The sequence below is a fragment of the Mustelus asterias genome, chromosome 9 (assembly GCF_964213995.1).
Source record: "Mustelus asterias chromosome 9, sMusAst1.hap1.1, whole genome shotgun sequence".
Taxonomy (NCBI): domain Eukaryota; kingdom Metazoa; phylum Chordata; class Chondrichthyes; order Carcharhiniformes; family Triakidae; genus Mustelus; species Mustelus asterias.
The window spans coordinates 102,713,152-102,731,988 of record NC_135809.1 but is presented as its reverse complement, the minus strand read 5'-3'; the positions used below and the strand labels follow the sequence as shown (position 1 = coordinate 102,731,988).

Here is an 18,837-nt window from a genome sequence, read left to right as displayed (position 1 = left end):
TGAAGCAGAATCTCTAGATTCTGAATAAATTATTTAGACTTCTGCATCAATTTCACAATCTGAATGAGAATACATAACAGAAATAACAACAGCAAAATGTAAGGGTTTCAAAAGAGGTTACTGAAATGTCACAGTCAGCTTGCGCAAGCCAGTGGGAAGGAAACTGCAGCCTGAGTGAGATTCAGCCAGATTGAGGGTACCGGGAATTTGGAGCTGAGTGGGAATTCGGTGCTGAGGGGAAAGAGGTGCTCATCTTCGGGAACAGCGGAGCAGCGATCCTGCAAGGGAGACTCGAGGGTAAGTGAGAGATAGAAAGAAATCACAGCCAGCAGATAAGGGATTGGCTGGTGACTGGTCAGTAGTTTTTCCATTCTATTTTCTCTTTTTTGTCTTGGCATTGTTGATGTTGCAAGTTAGCTTAAGGGTTAAGTCATGGCAGGAGATCCCAGACCTTCTCTTGTACAATGTGGGAATTCAGGGATTCTTCCGGTGTCCCTGGCTCCTTCACATGCAAGAAGTGTGTCCAACTGCAGCTCCTGTTAGACCATTTGATGGCTCTGGAGCTGCGGGTGTATTCATTTTTGAGCATCCACAATGCTGAGGAAGTTGTGGACAGCACGTTCAGTGAGTTGGTCACACTGCAGATAAAAATTACTGAGGGAGATAGGGAATGAGTGACCACTAGATAGAGGAGGAGTAGGAAGGCAGTACAGGGGTTATCTCCCTCCCAAACAGATATACCATTTGGATACTGCTGAGGGAGATAGCTCACCAGTGGAAGGTGGCAGCAGCCAGATTCATGGCACCGGGGCTGACTCTGCTGTGCAGGAGGGCAGAAAAAAAAGTGGCAAAGTTATAGTGAAAGGTGACTCAATTGTAAATGGAGCTCAGTCCACGAAAAGATCAGCCATGATCTTATTGAATGGCGGGGCAGGCTCGAGGGGCCAGATGGCCTACTCCTGCTCCAAGTTCTTATGTTCTTATGTAAGGGGAATAGACAGGCGTTTTTGCGGACGCAAACGAGACTCCAGAATGATACGTTGCCTCCCTGGTGCAAGGGTCAAGAATGTCTCGGAGTAACTGCAGGACATTCTGGAGGGGGAGGGTGAACAGCCGGCTGTAGTGCTGCATATAGGCACCAACAATATAGGTAAAAAACGGGATGAGGTCCTACCAAGCTGAATTCAGGGAGTTAGCTAAACTAAAAAGTAGGACCTCAAAGGTAGAAATCTCAGGATTGTTACCAGTGTCAAGTACTCGTCAGAGTAGGAATGTCAGGATAGCTAAGATGAATATGTGGCTTGAGAGATGGTGCAAGAGGGAGGGATTCAAATTCCTGGGACATTGGAACTGGTTCTGGGGGAGATGGGACCAGTACAATTTGGATGGTCTGCCCCTGGGCAGGACTGAAACCAATGTCCTAAGGGAAGTGTTTGCTAGTGTTGTTGGGGAGGGTTTAAACTAATGTGGCAGGGGGATGGGAACCGATGCAGGAAGTCAGAGGGAAGTAAAGTGGGGACAGAAACAAAAGGCAGTAAGGGGAAAAGTGGAAGGCAGAGAAACCAAAGACAAAAATCAAAAGGGCCACAGTACAGAGTATAGAGATTGTGGAGAACTCAATGACTGAGTCCAGTAAAGCTAAGAGAAATAAAACACAGGGAGAGTGTATAAAACATGACAGGACAGATAGTCTGAGAAAGCAGGGCAAAGAGCAAGGGAACTCTAGATTAAATTGCATTTATTTCAATGTAAGAGGCCTGACGGGTAAGGCAGAAGAACTCAGGGCATGGATGGGTACATGGGCCTGGGATATTATAGCTATTACTGAAACATGGCTAAGGGATGGTTAGAACTGGCAACCTAATGTTTCAGGGTACAGATGCTATAGGAAAGATAGAACAGGAGGTAAGAGAGGAGGAGAGTTGCATTTATGTTTAAGGAGAACATCACGGCTGTACTGAGAGGGGATATTTCTGAGGGTTCGCCCACTGAGTCTATATGGGTAGAACTGAGAAATAAGAAAGGGGCGATCACTTTGATAGGATTGTACTCTAGGCCCCCAAATAGTCAGCAGGAAATTGAGGAACAAATATGAAGGGGATTACTGATAATGCCAAGAAAAATATGGTGGTAATACTCGGGGACTTTAACTTTCCCAACATTGACTGGGACAGCCATAGTATTAGGGGCTTGGATGGAGAGAAATTTGTTGAGTGTATTCAGGAGGAATTTCTTATTCAGTATGTGGATGGCCCGACTAGAGAGGGGGCAAAACTTGACCTCCTCTTGGAAAATAAGGAAGGGCAGGTGACAGAAGTGTTACTGAGGGATCACTTTGGGACACTGACCATAATTCCATTAGTTTTAAGATAGCTATGGAGATTGATAGGTCTGGCCCAAAAGTTAAAATTCTAAATTGGGGCAAGGCCAATTTTGATGGTATTAGATAGGAACTTTCAAAAGTTGATTGAGGGAGTCTGTTGGCAGGCAAAGGGACGTCTGGAAAGTGGGAGGCTTTCAAAAGTGTGTTAACCAGGATTCAGGGTAAGCACATTCCTTTTACAGTGAAAAGCAAGGCTGGTAGAAGTAGGGAACCCTGGGTCACTTGGGATTTTGAGGCCCTGGTCAAAAAGAAGGAGGCACATGACATGCATCGGCAGCTGGGATCAAGTGGATCCCTTGAAGAGTACAAAGGTTGTCAGAGTAGAGTTAAGAGGGAAATCAGGAGGGCGAAAAGGGAACATGAGATTGCTTTTGCAGAAAAGACAAAGGAGAATCCAAAGAGCTTCTACAAATACATAAAGGACAAAAGAGTAACTCGGGAGAGAGTAGGGCCTCTTAAGGATCAACAAGGTCGTCTATGTGCGAATCTGAAAGAGATAGGTCAGATCCTAAATTAATATTTCTCATTGGCGTTTACTGTTGAGAAAAGCATGGATGTTAGGGAACTTGGGGAAATAAATAGTGATGTCCTGAGGAATGTACATATTACAGAGAAGGACGTGCTGGTAGTCTTAAAGCGCATCAAGGTACATAAATCCCCGGGACCTGATGAAATGTATCCCAGGATGTTGTGGGAGGCTAGGGAGGAAATTGTGGGTTCCATAGCACAGACATTTGAATCACCGACAGCTACAGGTGAGGTGCCTGAAGATTGGAGGGTAGCAAATGTTGTGCCTTTGTTTAAGATGGGCTGCAGGGAAATGCCTGGGAACTACAGACCAGTGAGCCTAACATCTGTAGTGGGTAAGTTGTTCGAAGGTATTCTGAGAGACAAGATCTACAGGCATTTAGAGAGGCAAGGACTGATTAGGGACAGTCAGCATGGCTTTGTGAGTGGAAAATCATGTCTCACGAATTTGATTGACTTTTTTGAAGGGGTAACCAAGAAGGTAGATGAGGGCAGTGCAGTTGACGTTGTCTACATGGACCTTAGCGAGGCCTTGACAAGGTACCGCATGGTAGGTTGTTGCATAAGGTTAAATCTCACGGGATCCAGGGTGAGGTAGCCAATTGGACACATAATTGGCTTGACGACAGAAGACAGAGGGTGGTTGTAGAGGGTTGATTTTCAAACTGGAGGCTTGTGAGCAGCGGTGTGCCTCAGGGATCGGTGCTGGGTCCACTGTTATTTATCATTTATATTAATTCTTTGGATGAGAATTTATGGTTAGTAATTTTGCAGATGACACGAAAATTGGTGGCATCATGGACAGTGAAGAAGGTTATCTAGGATTGCAACGGGATCTTCATCAATTGGGCCAATGGACCGATGAATGGCAGATGGAGTTTAATTTAGATAAATGTGAGGTGATGCATTTTGGTGGATCAAATCGGGGACAGACCTACTCAGTTAAAGGTAGGGCGTTGGGGAGAGTTATGGAACAAAAAGATCTAGGGATACAGGTTCATAGCTCCTTGAAAGTGGCGTCGCAGGTAGACAGGATGGTGAAGAAGGCATTCGGCATACTTGGTTTCATTGGTCAGAACATTGAATACAGGAGTTGGGACGTCTTGTTGATGTTGTACAATACATTATTAGTAAAACCACACTTGGAATACTGTGTACAGTTCTGGTCACCCTATTATAGAAAGAATATTATTAAACTGGAGAGAGTGCAGAAAAGATTTACTAGGATGCTACCGGGACTTGATGGTTTAAGTTATAAGGAGAGGCTGGATAGACTGGGACTTTTTTCCCTGGAACTTAGGAGGCTTAGGGGTGATCTTATAGAGGTCTATTAAATAATGAGGGACATAGATAAGATAGATTGTCAACATATTTTCCAAAGGTAGAGGAGTCTAAAACTAGAGGGCATAGGTTTAAGGTGAGAGGGGAGAGATACAAAACGGTCCAGAGGGTCAATTTTTTCACTCAGAGGGTGGTGAGTTTGGAACGAGCTGCCAGGGGCAGTACTAGAGGCAGGTATAATTTTGTCTTTTAAAAAGCATTTAGACAGTTACATGGGTAAGGTGCGTATAGAAGGATATGGGCCAAATGTGGGCAATTGGGACCAGCTTAGTGGTAAAAACTGGGAGGCACGGACAAGTTGGGCTGAAGGGCCTCTTTCCATGCTGTAAACCTCTATGACTCTAAGGCATAAAGGGCAGAATTTTATCAAAGGTTCTGAGCCCAACAGCAGCTGGAAATGTGTGTTGGCAGCATGCACGGCCAGCTGGCAGATATCCTCCTTGATTTTACAGGTGGCAGCTCATGAATAAGCTGCCACTGGACTTGCTGTCCATACAAGATGGTCACCCACCCCGGTAGAGCGGCCAGCAGCTCAGCAGTGCCATCAGGAATGGTAACCACTGCTGAAGAAGGCAGTCCAGCCTGCAACAGGTAGGCCAAAGAAACATTTAAAAAACATTATGAGGTGAAACTCTCTGAGCTCATCTCGGTGCCGCAAAAGCTGCCTTTTCTGTCCATAGCTCCCTCTTTGAATGAAAAAATACCTCACCCTGGGCTGCAGCTGGGAAGTTACCTACATTCAGCTGGCAGTGAGTCGATTTGATGTCTGCATAATGCTGACAACCTAGAAAAATAACCATGAATGAACCATTTGGATATTTAACTTTGTTTCCCATTTCCTTGGGGCAGTAAGCCTTTTCAAAGTCAGTCCTACTATCTGTAAAATCCTCCAATGGCAGGACATTGTCAGGGGGCTGATCTGCCATGCTGTTACCCCCCACCCTGCAGTTTTACCATCACCATCCCCCGCTGTGAACCATCTCTTGTGGGCTGGCAAATTCCTGCACAAAGAGTTTTCAAAACAAAAACAGAGGTCAAATGATACAATTACTGGATGTGGAAAATGTAAAATAAAAAACAAGTCAACTCTGTATTTCTCTGTATTTTCTATTACTTCTCTTCTGAAGGCGATGACTTGTGTCAGGAGTTATGGTTTCATGAATACTGAAAGGTTTCCAGTGCCTCATACAAATAAATGGCTTTAATGTGAGGTTACATAGTAACTCCCTCGGTGGATCACCAGCTTGAAGAAGAGAGGCTTGTGTGCTCCAATGACCCTTTGATCAGTGCCATCAGGAGGTCCTTGCTCCTGGTAGGGCCAGCCTTGGTGATAAGGTCGGGAAGAGGTGCCAGACAAAGTGAGGTCCAGAAAGTCCTCAACAGCAGAACCGGCAATGTTTTGCCAGCTGTGAAAGGAGAAGGCTGCAGTGGCAAGGTGGTCCTAGTCATCATGGTTTGATATGCCACTGAAATCTGACTACCAACCTATCATGATCTTGTGGATAATGACAGCACCCTAAGGTCTCCATGTTAAACAAAGCGATACGCAGGTTTTTACCAGGGTCCATTTGCCATGTCTTGTGGCAATAGAGAATTGGTGATAGGGATAGGGCTGTGAACCTGGGAGTCTCTAGTTAAGAATCTGCAAACCATTAACGGAAACCACGCAAACCAGCCTCCCACCCATTGACTCTGTCTACACTAGCCAGCATAATTAAGGACCCCACGCACCCTGGACATTCTCTCTTCCACCTTCTTCCATCGGGAAAAAGATGCAAAAGTCTGAGGTCACGTATAAACCGACTCAAGAACAGCTTCTTCCCTGCTGCTGTCAGACTTTTGAATTGACTTACCTTGCATTAAGTTGATCTTTCTCTAATTCATAGCTATGACTGTAACACTACATTCTGCACTCTCTCATTTCCTTCTCTATGAACGGTATGCTTTGTCTGTATATTGCGCAAAAAAACAACACTTTGCACTGTATGTTAATACATGTGACAACAATGAATCAAATTAAATCGGACGTATGAAGGTAACTGGGCACCTGTGTTGGGACAGAGGTGTCTTTGAGCTGATCTCTAGAGGAGGCTCTCTGTCTACCTCAAAGAAGGTAGGAGCTAGAAAAGATACCCTAAAAACACACTTTCTCCTGGCTGGGGAACCTTACCTTGTGGGATCATCATCTTTGTGGTCAACGAAAGAACACTGTAAATTTTGCTGCTTGCAAGTTAGAATAGATAATCTCAAGAGTGACCCTCCAGAAAGAAAAACTGCAATTGTATCACGTGAGCTACCAACACTCAAAATTGACATCTCTGCCCTCAGTGAGACCTATCTTCATGGGGAGGGGCAGCTGAAGGAACAAGCAGGGTAATACACCTTCTTTTAGAAAGGCAAAGCTAACAGTGTGTCTATGGAGTTCATTTTGCCAATTGGAGATGCTCCCAAAAAAATTCGAAGTGCCGAATTTGCGTAAAAACAGGAGTAACTCCTGCTGGTATTTTAGCGGGATTTTCAAAATGAATTTCCCACACTCTGAGCACTGCAGAGAGCCCTAGCAAGATTCGCGATGCGAATCAGGGGACGGGGCCTCTCCCCGCTGGGGAGGCTGGCAGCAAAGCGCTGAGCGGCCCACTGCGCATGCACGGGACCGCCCCCCCCCCCCCCCCACCTCCACCAATCTATCCCCACAGGCCTGCCCCCAAAAGGCCCCACTCCCTTGGCACTGCCTGATGCCTGGTGGGCAGTGCCAAGGTGCCACTTTGCCCCTTGGACAGTGCCGGGGGGCAGACTGGTACTGCCAGGCTGGCAATGCCCAGGGGGGCACTCCTCCTAGCCCCGACCTCCTGGGGGGCCTCCATGGCCTTTCATCACTCCAGCCCAGAGTCGGGCCACCATCTCCCCATTAGTGGCAAACCTTTGCTCATATCAAGACTCCATGCACTCATCCCACGATTTTGGGGTCGGGGGGGGGGGAAGGAGGAACTCCACCACCAGAAATACAAAAATTGTAGCTGCTTTCAGAAATCATGCTGTGAAAACTATTGCTGTATTTCCCTCTTGTCTGAAGCATGGGAAACCCTGACATGCATTCTTCTGAATCGCCTACTTTCTATGGCTGAAGAAATCCTCCAAGTGAAACAGTGTGGCTTTAAACCTTCTAGAGGAACCTCCAACATGGTCTCTGTTGGCAGACAAATCCAAGAAAAATGTAGAGAATTCCACCAAGAACTCTTCATTCCATTCATTAACCTGACCAAAGCATTTGACTCGATAAATTGCAAGGCTCTGTTCATTGTACTCCAAAGATTTGGATGCTGAAGAAACTTCTTTACAATCCTGCAATTGCTTCATGATGTTTTGAGTGAGAGACTTGAAACGGATGCCTTCAAAATCTGGACTATGGTCAAGTGAGGTTGTATGATAGTTTCCATACTATTTACCATTTACCAGATAGTGGCTATTCACCTATAAGAACATAAGAACATAAGAAATAGGAGCAGGAGTAGGCCATCTAGCCCCTCGAGCCTGCCCCGCCATTCAATAAGATCATGGCTGATCTGACGTGGATCAGTACCACTTACCCGCCTGATCCCCATAACCCTTAATTCCCTTACCGATCAGGAATCCATCCATCCGCGCTTTAAACATATTCAGCGAGATAGCCTCCACCACCTCAGTGGGCAGAGAATTCCAGAGATTCACCACCCTCTGGGAGAAGAAGTTCCTCCTCAACTCTGTCTTAAACCGACCCCCCTTTATTTTGAGGCTGTGTCCTCTAGTTTTATCTTCCTTACTAAGTGGAAAGAATCTCTCCGCCTCCACCCTATCCAGCCCCCGCATTATCTTATAAGTCTCCATAAGATCCCCCCTCATCCTTCTAAACTCCAACGAGTACAAACCCAATCTCCTCAGCCTCTCCTCATAATCCAAGCCCCTCATCTCCGGTATCAACCTGGTGAACCTTCTCTGCACTCCCTCCAATGCCAATATATCCTTCCTCATATAAGGGGACCAATACTGCACACAGTATTCCAGCTGCGGCCTCACCAATACCCTGTACAGGTGCATCAAGACATCCCTGCTTTTATATTCTATCCCCTTCGCAATATAGGCCAACATCCCATTTGCCTTCTTGATCACCTGTTGTACCTGCAGACTGGGCTTTTGCGTCTCATGCACAAGGACCCCCAGGTCCCTTTGCACGGTAGCATGTTTTAATTTGTTTCCATTGAGATAATAATCCCATTTGTTATTATTTCCTCCAAAGTGTATAACCTCGCATTTCTCAACGTTATACTCCATTTGCCATATCCTCGCCCACTCACTCAGCCTGTCCAAATCTCTCTGCAGATCTTCTCCGTCCTCCACACGATTCACTTTTCCACTTATCTTTGTGTCGTCTGCAAACTTCGTTACCCTACACTCCGTCCCCTCCTCCAGATCATCTATATAAATGATAAACAGTTGCGGCCCGAGTACCGATCCCTGCGGCACGCCACTAGTTACCTTCCTCCAACCGGAAAAACACCCATTTATTCCGACTCTTTGCTTCCTGTCGGATAGCCAGTCCCCAATCCACTTTAACACACTACCCCCAACTCCGTGTGCCCTAATCTTCTTCAGCAGCCTTTTATGGGGCACCTTATCAAACGCCTTTTGGAAATCCAAAAACACCGCATCCACCGGTTCTCCTCCATCAACCGCCCTAGTCACATCTTCATAAAAATCCAACATGTTCGTCAAGCACGACTTTCCCCTCATGAATCCATGCCGCGTCTGATTGATCGAACCATTTCTATCCAGATGCCCTGCTATCTCCTCTTTAGTAATGGATTCCAGCATTTTCCCTACTACAGACGTTAAGCTGACCGGCCTATAGTTACCCGCCTTTTGTCTCCTTCCTTTTTTAAACAGCGGCGTAACATTAGCCGTTTTCCAATCCACCTATCAAAGATCAACAGCCCTCTGGTCTCAGCAATAAATACCACCTAAATGAAAAACTCTTTGGCCTCAGTTGCCTCTGTGTCTAAACTAAACTGACCAGCATAGATATACATGATCTACAGTTTGTGGATGACTGCAGTGTCATTGCCTACTCCACACCAAATTTGCAAGCCACTCTCAATCTCTTAAATTCTACGTACAAGAAACTCAGACAGTACTTGAATTATGCCAAAATGAAACTCATATCAACCCCACACCTGGTCAGCCAAATATTCTACCTCCCATATATATTGATTGGGAAACTCTGGAATATGCTGAACATATCCCATAACTTGGCAGCCACATTTTTCAAACGGCCACCACTGTCGGAATCCAACACCAGATCAATTGTGCCAGCTCAGCTTTCATTAAACTCTGGCAGCATTTGACAACAAAGATCTCCACAAGTCAACAAAAGCCCAGTGTACAGAGCAGTACAGGAGTGTGGTGACATCACCACACTCCTGTACTGCAGTGAGACCGGGACACTATATCAAAAAAACCATTGAATCATAGGTTTTCAGAAATGGAAATGTTTTTATGTAATTGAACAGGTAGATTCTTGACCCTCAGATCTTTGGGCACATGGAGCAGGGATACTCCATGAGGTAGTGGTATTGAGAGTGCAGGATTTACTTCCTTTTCTTTCCTTCTCCGCCACTGCTCTGCTTTGTCATTAAGGCGTGATGACAGAAAGCATAAAATGCAGCTTGATGGACAAGTTTGAATGATTAGTGGCAAGCTCCTCTAAATCATTCATGTCAATGCTACGGGATATGTTCAGCATATTCCAGAGTTTCCCAATCAATAAAATGTGAAGAAAGATTTCCTGAACACACTCTAGGAACTCTTGATCTGCTCTGCCCTTTACATGAATACTATCCCAGTCTATATTCACATTTTTTGCACCTGTCTGTAGTTTCCTTGCAAAGTGTAGAGAAAGACCACACTTTCCTGCATATTCCTGTACTGCAGTGAGACCGGGACACTATATCAGTGACACTTAAGAGTGCTAGAAAAATTGCGTCAGCAATACCACCATCACATCCTCCAGATTCAAGGGAGGACCATCGAACAAGTAAACGCTTGTGTCCTTCTTAAAGCCAACTCCACAAGCATTCAGGCACATCTATTGCAAAATCAACTTCCAATTACTGGACACTATTTCTGGCTGGTCAGCCAAAAAGCATCTCCTCCATCGGTCCTGTTTTCTCAACTTTCAGATGGCCAATGTTCCAGTGGAGGACAGAGAAAACAAAGACCCACTGAAGCTCTCATTGAAGCATGGTAGCATTGACATGAATGATTTAGAGGAGCTTGCCACTAATCATTCAAACTTGTCCATCAAGCTGCATTTTATGCTTTCTGTCATCACGTCTTAATGACAAAGGAGAGCAGTGGCGGAGAAGGAAAGAAAAGGAAGTAAATCCTGCACTCTCAATACCACTACCTCATGGAGTATCCCTGCTCCATGTGCCCAAAGATCTGAGGGTCAAGAATCTACCTGTTCAATTACATAAAAACATTTCAATTTCTGAAAACCTATGATACAATGATCATTGCTCCCTGAATATTTTCCTACCGATACTTGATCTACTTGGTCCACCTCATTTCTAAGAACCAGGTCTAGCAGTGCCTCCTTCACCATTGGACTGGGAAGATACTGAAGAAAGATTTCCTGAACACACTCTAGGAACTCTTGATCTGCTCTGCCCTTTACATGAATACTATCCCAGTCTATATTCACATTTTTTGCACCTGTCTGTAGTTTCCTTGCAACTCTATTCCTCTACACCCTTCCCACTAGTTGGTGGCCTATGGACTATACTGAGCAATGAAATTGCATCTTTTTGTTCCTTAGCTCAAGCCAAATAGATTCTGTCCTTGGCCCTTCTGGGTTATCCTCTTTCTCCAGCACTGTCTCCTTCACTTCTAGCCCCAAATGTCCTCCAAATTCTCGCTGCGTCTCACTCCACTTCCAGTCCTGAGTCTCCTCCAAACTCTCACTGTATCTCTTTTTTTCATTCTTTCGTGGGATTTGCGCATTGCTGGATAGGCCAGCATTTTTGTTGCCTATCCTTAATTTCTCTTGAGAAGATAGCGGTGAGCTACCTTCTTGAACCACTGTGGTCCATGTGGTTTAGGTACACCCACAATGCTTTTAGGGAAGAGTTCCAAAATTTTGATTCAGTTACATTGAAGGAATGTCAATATAATTCCAAGTCAGGATGATGCGTGACCTGGAGGGTGGTGGTGGTCCCATGCATTTGCTGCCCTTGTCTTTCCAGGGAGTAGAGATCATGGGTTTTGAAGGTGCTGTTGAGGGAGCCTTGGTGAATTAAGAACATAAGAAATAGGAGCAGGAGTAGGCCATCTAGCCCCTCGAGCCTGCCCCGCCATTCAACAAGATCATGGCTGATCTGAAGCGAATCAGTTCCACTTACCCACATGCTCCCCATATCCCTTAATTCCCTTATTGATCAGAAATCTATCTACCCGTGATTTAAACATATTCAACGAGGAAGCCTCCACCACTTCAATGGGCAGAGAATTCCAGAGATTCACTACCCTCTGAGAGAAGAAGTTCCCCCTCAACTCTGTTCTGAACCGGCCCCCACTTATTTTGAGGCTGTGCCCTCTAGTTCTGGTTTCCCTTCTAAGTGGAAAGAATCTCTCTACCTCTGCCCTATCCAAACCCTTCATTATCTTATATGTCTCTATAAGATCACCCCTCAGCCTTCTAAACTCCAACGAGTACAGACCCAATCTGTTCAATCTCTCCTCATAAGCTACATCCCTCATCTCCGGTATCAACCTGGTAAACCTTCTCTGCATTCCCTCCAAGGCCAATATATCCTTTCACAAATAATGGGACCAAAACTGCACACAGTACTCCAGTTGCGGCCTCACCAGTGCCTTGTATAGTTGCAGCAAGACCTCCCTGCTTTTATATTCTATCCCCCTCACGATAAAGGCCAACATTCCATTTGCCTTCTTGATCACCTGCTACACCTGCAGACTGAGTTTTTGCGATTCGTGCACAAGAACCCCCAGGTCCCTCTGCACAGTAGCATGATGTAATTTTTCTCCATTTAAATAATATTCCAATTTACTATTATTTCTTCCAAAGTGGATAACCTCACATTTGCCAACATTATATTCCATCTGCCAGATCCTTGCCCACTCGCTCAGCCTATCCAAATCTCTCTGCAGACTTTCCGCATCCTCCACGCAATTCGCTTTCCCACTCATCTTCATGTCATCAGCAAACTTTGATACCCTACACTCAGCCCCCTCCTCCACATCATCTATGTAAATGGTAAACAGTTGAGGCCCCAGCACCGATCCCTGTGGCACGCCACTGGTCACCAACTGCCAACCAGAAAAGCACCCATTTATTCCAACTCTCTGCTTCCTGTTAGATAGCCAATCCCCAATCCACGCCAACACCTTACCCCCAACTCCGTGTACCCTAATCTTCTGCAGCAACCTTTTGTGAGGCACCTTATCGAATGCCTTCTCGAAATCTAAAAACACCACATCCACCGGTTCCCCTCTGTCAATCGCACTAGTCACATCTTCATAAAAATCCAGTAAATTCATCAAACACGACTTTCCCTTCATGAATCCATGCTGCGTCTGCTTGATCGAACCATTCTTATCCAGGTGCTCTGCTATTTCTTCTTTAATGATGGACTCCAGCATCTTCCCAACTACGGACGTTAAGCTAACCGGCCTGTAGTTACCCGCCTTTTGTCTACTTCCTTTTTTAAACAGTGGCGTAACAGTAGCTGTTTTCCAATCAGCCGGCACTACCCCAGAGTCCAGCGAATTTTGATAAATAACTACTAACGCATCTGCTATTACCTCAGCCATTTCTTTCAGTACCCTGGGATACATTCCAGTTGCTGCAGTGTATCTTGTAAATGGTGCACACTGCTGCCACTGGGCATCAGTGGTGGAGGGAATGGATGTTGAAGGTGATGGATGAGATGCCAACGAAGCAAACTGTTTTGTCGTGGATGGTGTTGAGTTTCTTGAGTGTTGTTGGAGCAGAACTTATCCTGGCAAGTGGAGAGTATTGCATCACAGTTCTGACTTGTACCTTGTAGACGGTGGACAGGCTTTGAAAAGTCAAGAGGTGACTTACTCACCACAGGATTACCAGCCTCTGACCTGCTATTGTAGTCATAGCATTTATATGGCTGGTCCAGTTCAATTTCTGGTGAATGGTAACCCCCCAAGATGTTGAAAGTGCAGGAATTAAGCAATGTTATGTCATTGAATGTCAAAGGGAGATGGTTGAACTCTCTCTTGTTGGAGAGTGTCATTGCCTGGCACTTCTGTGGCACAAACATTACATGCCACTTATCAGCCCAAGCTTGAATGCTGTCCAGGTCTTACTGTACATGGACATGGACTGCTTCAGTATCTGAGGAGTCGTGAATGGTGCTGAGTATTGGCAATCATCACCAAAAATCCTCACTTCTGACCTTATAATGGAAGGAAGGAAGAGTCTCGCGCCACTTTTGGCCCCGAGTCTCCTCCGAACTCTCACTCTGTCTCACACCACTTTCAGCCCCGAGTCTCCGCAGGAAAAAAAAGAAACAGCAGAGTTTTATATAATGACTTGCGTGTCAGTCTAAACAACCAATGAAGAGGATATTATACTATTGAAAAAAGAGACTTGCTATCAAAGCTTTCCATCTTGCACTCATCAGGACAGACACAAGAATACAGCATGTATTTATATATTTTTAAAAATTTTTACTCCATTCTTATAGTTATAAAGCCAATGGACAGAGTGTACAGGGCAAGCCCTTAATCCATCTCCTTGCTTGTTCCAAAAACAATTCAAATTGAATCCAATTCATGGTCCCCACAAGAGAGGCATACAAGATTCAAGCTGACAAGTAAAAGTATTGCACTGGGCCTTGGGCTTGACCTGACACTTATCCGCAGGACTTAGGAACAGGTGCAGGAAACAAAATAGCAGGCTCAAAGGAAAGTGGCAAGGAATAGTTGATCTAAAGATTGCCTATTTCACAAATACTCTTGTATACTCATTCCTCAGGAGATGCAATGAACAATTATAAAGCTTTATATACTAATATCTTTCAAGACTTTAATACCTCAAATCCTGTACACATTCTAACATTCATTACATGCAGGTTGTGCATATGTCAATCACTATGCATATGCCCCTTCAATTCCCAACCATGGCATTCTGCTGGTGCAATCACATGTACATCAAGGTCACAAATCCAGCCTGCAGAAAAGCCACAGTTGTCAAACCTAGTTGCCGGATGCAGTTTTCTGCCGACATGTCCAAGCAACTCTGATGCAGTCTTGGACCAACCTACATGGGTGACCAGTTACGTAATAGATCTTCTGGAAATACTTGATGTTTTCCAGATCGGAGGATAAAAGGAATTTCAAAAGGCATTCCCAGAGGAGTCTGCAACCTATCTTAGGAAAATTGCTTCTTCAGTTCTACCCAAGTACAAAACTCTGGGTGCTATGCTTTGGATTCAAATTATGCTGAGGGCATACTGGTATGTGCCTTCACAAAGGTCAAATATAAGTTACTTAGCTCCAGTTGTTCTTTTTTCCCTGTAGTTTTGAGAGCTTCCAGTAGAAACCATTCAAAATAATATCAATAAAACTACATTAAAAAGTAAAGAAAGAAATAGCTTACATTTTTGCATTCATTGGATGTGAGCATGCCCATCCCTAATTGCCCTTGAACTGCGTGACTTGCTAGGCCATTTCAGAGGGCATTTAAGAGTCAACCACATTGCTGCATGTCTGGAGTCATATGTAGGCCAGACTAGATGAGGACCACAGACTTCCTTTTCTAAAGGACAATAGTGAACCAGATGGGTTTTTACGACAATCGACAATGCTTTCATGGTCATTTTTTCCCCAGATTTTAATTCCAGATTTTTACTGAATTCAAATTTCGCCACCTGCAATGGTGGGATCCAAACATGGTTCCTCGGAAATTACCTGTGTCACTAGATTATTAGTCCACTAACAAAATCACGATGCCATCACCTCCTATTCATCTTATCATCGTTCATATCCTCCTGACATCCATTCCAAAATGCTTCACACCCAATGAAGTACTTTCAAAATGTATTCACTGTTACTATGTTGATACAGAAGGAACCAATTTGTGCACAGCAAGATCCCACAAACAGCAATGAGGTAAGTAAGTAAATAATTGGTTTTCGGCAATGTTGGTTGAGTGGTGAATGTTGACCAGGGAATTTTCCCTGCTCTTTTTTGAATTGTAATATGTAAGTTTTAACATTACCTGAACAAGAAAATGGAATCTAGGTTTATGTCTCAGTTGAAAAATGACACCTCCACCAATGTAGCACTTCCTCAATACTGCATTGTCAGCAGTAAATTTGGACTTAGATTCTGATGCAGGGTTTCAATCCTCAATTTTCTGACTCAAAGCACAAGCTTCACTCATGGCATATGAAAGAATAACATCTGAGCTTCAATGAATGTTATAGTTGAGATGACAATCTATTTCTAATCTTGCTTAAACACTGGAAAGATTGAAGCCACTATTCTTCAGTCTCTGCTCCAAACTCTCTTCCATAATTACTAACTCCATCCCTCTCACTGGCAACTGTCTAAGACTAAATCAGACTGTTCACAACCTTGATGTCAAATTAGAACACGAGATGAACTTCTGACTCCATCCCCACGTCATCACTAAGACTAACTATTTCTACCTCTGTAACATCGCTCGACATTGCTCCTGCCTCAGCTGATTCATGCCCTTATTACTTCTAGACCTGATTATTCCAAGATACTTCAGGCTAGCCTCCCATATTCAACCTGCTATAAATTAGAGGTCATCCAAAACTCTGCTTTCTATGTCCTTACTCACACCAAGTCCTGTTCACGTGTTTCACTTCTGTACATTGGTTTATACATTGGGTCCCAATCAAGCAATGCCTCAATTTAAATTCTCATCCCCCATTTCCAAATTCTTCTGTGGACTAGTCTTTCCCTATCTCCGTAGCCTCCTCCAGCCCCAGATATCTGCACTCATCTAATTCTGGCTTCTTGAGCAATTGCAATTGCTCCATCATTGGTGACCATGACTTCACCTGCTTAGGAACTCCCTTTCTAAACCTCTCCACCTTTCCATTTCTCTTTTATTAAAGACACTTTAAATTTTACCTCTTCAATGAAGCTTTAGGCCATCCTCCATAATACCACTTTATGTGCCTCAGTGTCTAATTTTGCTTTATCAAACTCCTGTAAATAGCCTTGACTGCTATTATTTTTAAGTTGTTGTCATTCAGAAACCAAGAAAATTGCATTTCCAGCATTTTAATTGTACAATTTTATCACTATTCCATTTGTATTAGCTTGTCAAAATGTCTCACCTCCACATTCTGAAACATTACGTGCACCAGTTGACCTTTGGTTCCCTTGGTTCTCAGAGTTTGGGCAGGGCTCACACGAAAGCTGTCCTTCTTCATCCTGATATGTGCCAGCAGGACACAAAATACACTTCTCTTGTTCGCCATCATAGTACGTGCCAATGCTACAACTAACTAACAACAGAAATGAGAAGGAACAGTCACTATATAGATGGAAGAGAACACGTTTTCAGAATTGGTAGGATAATCTGTGCACTTTATACTGACTTGTTGAAAAGCATAAAAATTGCTTTTTATGGAGCTATGGAAAAAATGCTGAAAGATAACTAAAGCAGACTGTGAGACACCAGTAAATGTAATTGCAAACAGATTTAAATCTGTTTCGCATAGAATGTCAAAAGCACATCTGACCTTTCATGCTGATTTTGACTTTGCTTTTAGCTCAATATAGCATTCACACTTAAATTATTACATGCTGAATGTTTGTAGTACAGTGATATATGTTTCTATGGTTGAATTTAATTTGTATTAGTTGTGCATGGGCTACTAACATTTGCTACAAACTTAGATAATTACAGATAATACTTTATATAATTAACTGATAGCATCATGTTTCATTATAGATGGCACCAGTATTTCAGTCAAGTGATCAAACTTAATTTGATAGCAAGCCAGCCTTTTTGGTCAGCAAAAATGGGAGCTTCATTCTTTTATTCTTAATATGTGGTAATGGCATGCAAACCAGTGCATGAAAATCAATGTACAATTTCTCAACTTTTGTACTGAAATATGCTGTGTGTTCAGTTTGTCCATAAAGAACTGGCTGGGCTGTCAGGAAATTAATGTTAAAAGAGGAACCAACAGTAACTTCATTTGGGGCACATACAAGCTTAGAATTTAAATTTTCATTTAAGAGTTATGTTTTGTAGCATTATTTTGTCACTTTTGTTTGAGACTTTTGTTCCTCATGTTTAACCACACAATGAAAAATCTGATTGTAATCACAAGGAGCATCTTCTTGTTACTTGGAAGAGGAGAAAAAAATGAAAGGAGAGATACAGTATGTACCTGAACCCAGGAAAGAGAAAGAAAGGTATATTTTAAGCCCCATCTGACAAGTTTGAATCTCATCTGAGAGTACAGCATCCTCTTAGTGCTGCACTGCAATGACAGTGCAGATTACACGCAGTAGTCTCTGGAGTGAGGCTTGACCTCATGACTTTCTGACTTAGAGGTCAGACTAATACCACTTAGCCAAGATTGACACTTACCCATTCTTAACACATCTATACCCACACAGCTGCCCGTACAAACCCTGGCAAACTGACCTTTCTGTCCAATCTTTCAGCATATTGAAGCTGACCAGATCAGAACCTCCAAGACTGAAACCCAGGGCCATCAGACCAGCAGTGTGAGCATTCACAAAAGATTCTTCCACTATGTAAAGGACCTGCTTTTCTCTAAGTCACGAGAGTTCATGGTAGACTGCATTTAAGCTAAGTAATAATGCATTACCTGCAGACAAAGGACTCCTCCATAGCTATTGGCAAACCTAGAATTTTTGATACCCTCCCTATTGGTACACCGTAATCTCTGCTAGAGACCAAGTTGTTCTGGATCTCAGAAGTTTCTGGATTATAGAATGATGTTAGAGTGCCTAGCCAAAAGTGTATGAACTAGGAAATGCCATAAATATAAATATTTACCTGAAGCATAAAATAGTGATAAAACATTACAAAGCAGTAATTAGATCTTCTATGTTTCTGCTCCCAAAGTACTGCACTAAAGTGATGTTGAGTTGCATGGATCTGTTCAAAACAATTCTGCACAACTGGTGTTTCTAAACAGCTGACTTTTGAACTGGATAGGTTACAGTATACTCAGACAGCGTCCTTCTTTTAAATGTTGACCCCGTGAGTTCCAAATTCCCATTTTATGTAGTTGAGGAAGGATGAAAGTTGACTTTCTGACCACTATGTTCCCTGTCTTCTGCTGCCATAAGCACATGCCTTAGAGAACAAAATTACTGAGGAATCACGATGCTCATGTACCATCTGTGGATATTTATAGTTTCCGTTGCTAGTAGTCAAAGATCACAAACCTCCTTCCAAAGAAAATTTTAATGCCTCTGACAACATGGTTATCATTTTACTTACTTTACAGGGTTGCTTTCAATGGCCATTG

General features: G+C 43.6%; 1 protein-coding gene across 1 annotated transcript in view; it reads right to left on the bottom strand.

Moving 5' to 3' along the window:
• Window positions 1-18,837, bottom strand: part of scube2 (signal peptide, CUB domain, EGF-like 2) — a 135,379-nt gene that overhangs the window by 18,792 nt on the left and 97,750 nt on the right. Inside the window, exon 13 of the mRNA XM_078221269.1 lies at window positions 16,657-16,827. Within this exon, the coding sequence (XP_078077395.1) occupies window positions 16,657-16,827 (171 nt within the window). The remainder of the gene's footprint in view (window positions 1-16,656; window positions 16,828-18,837) is intronic.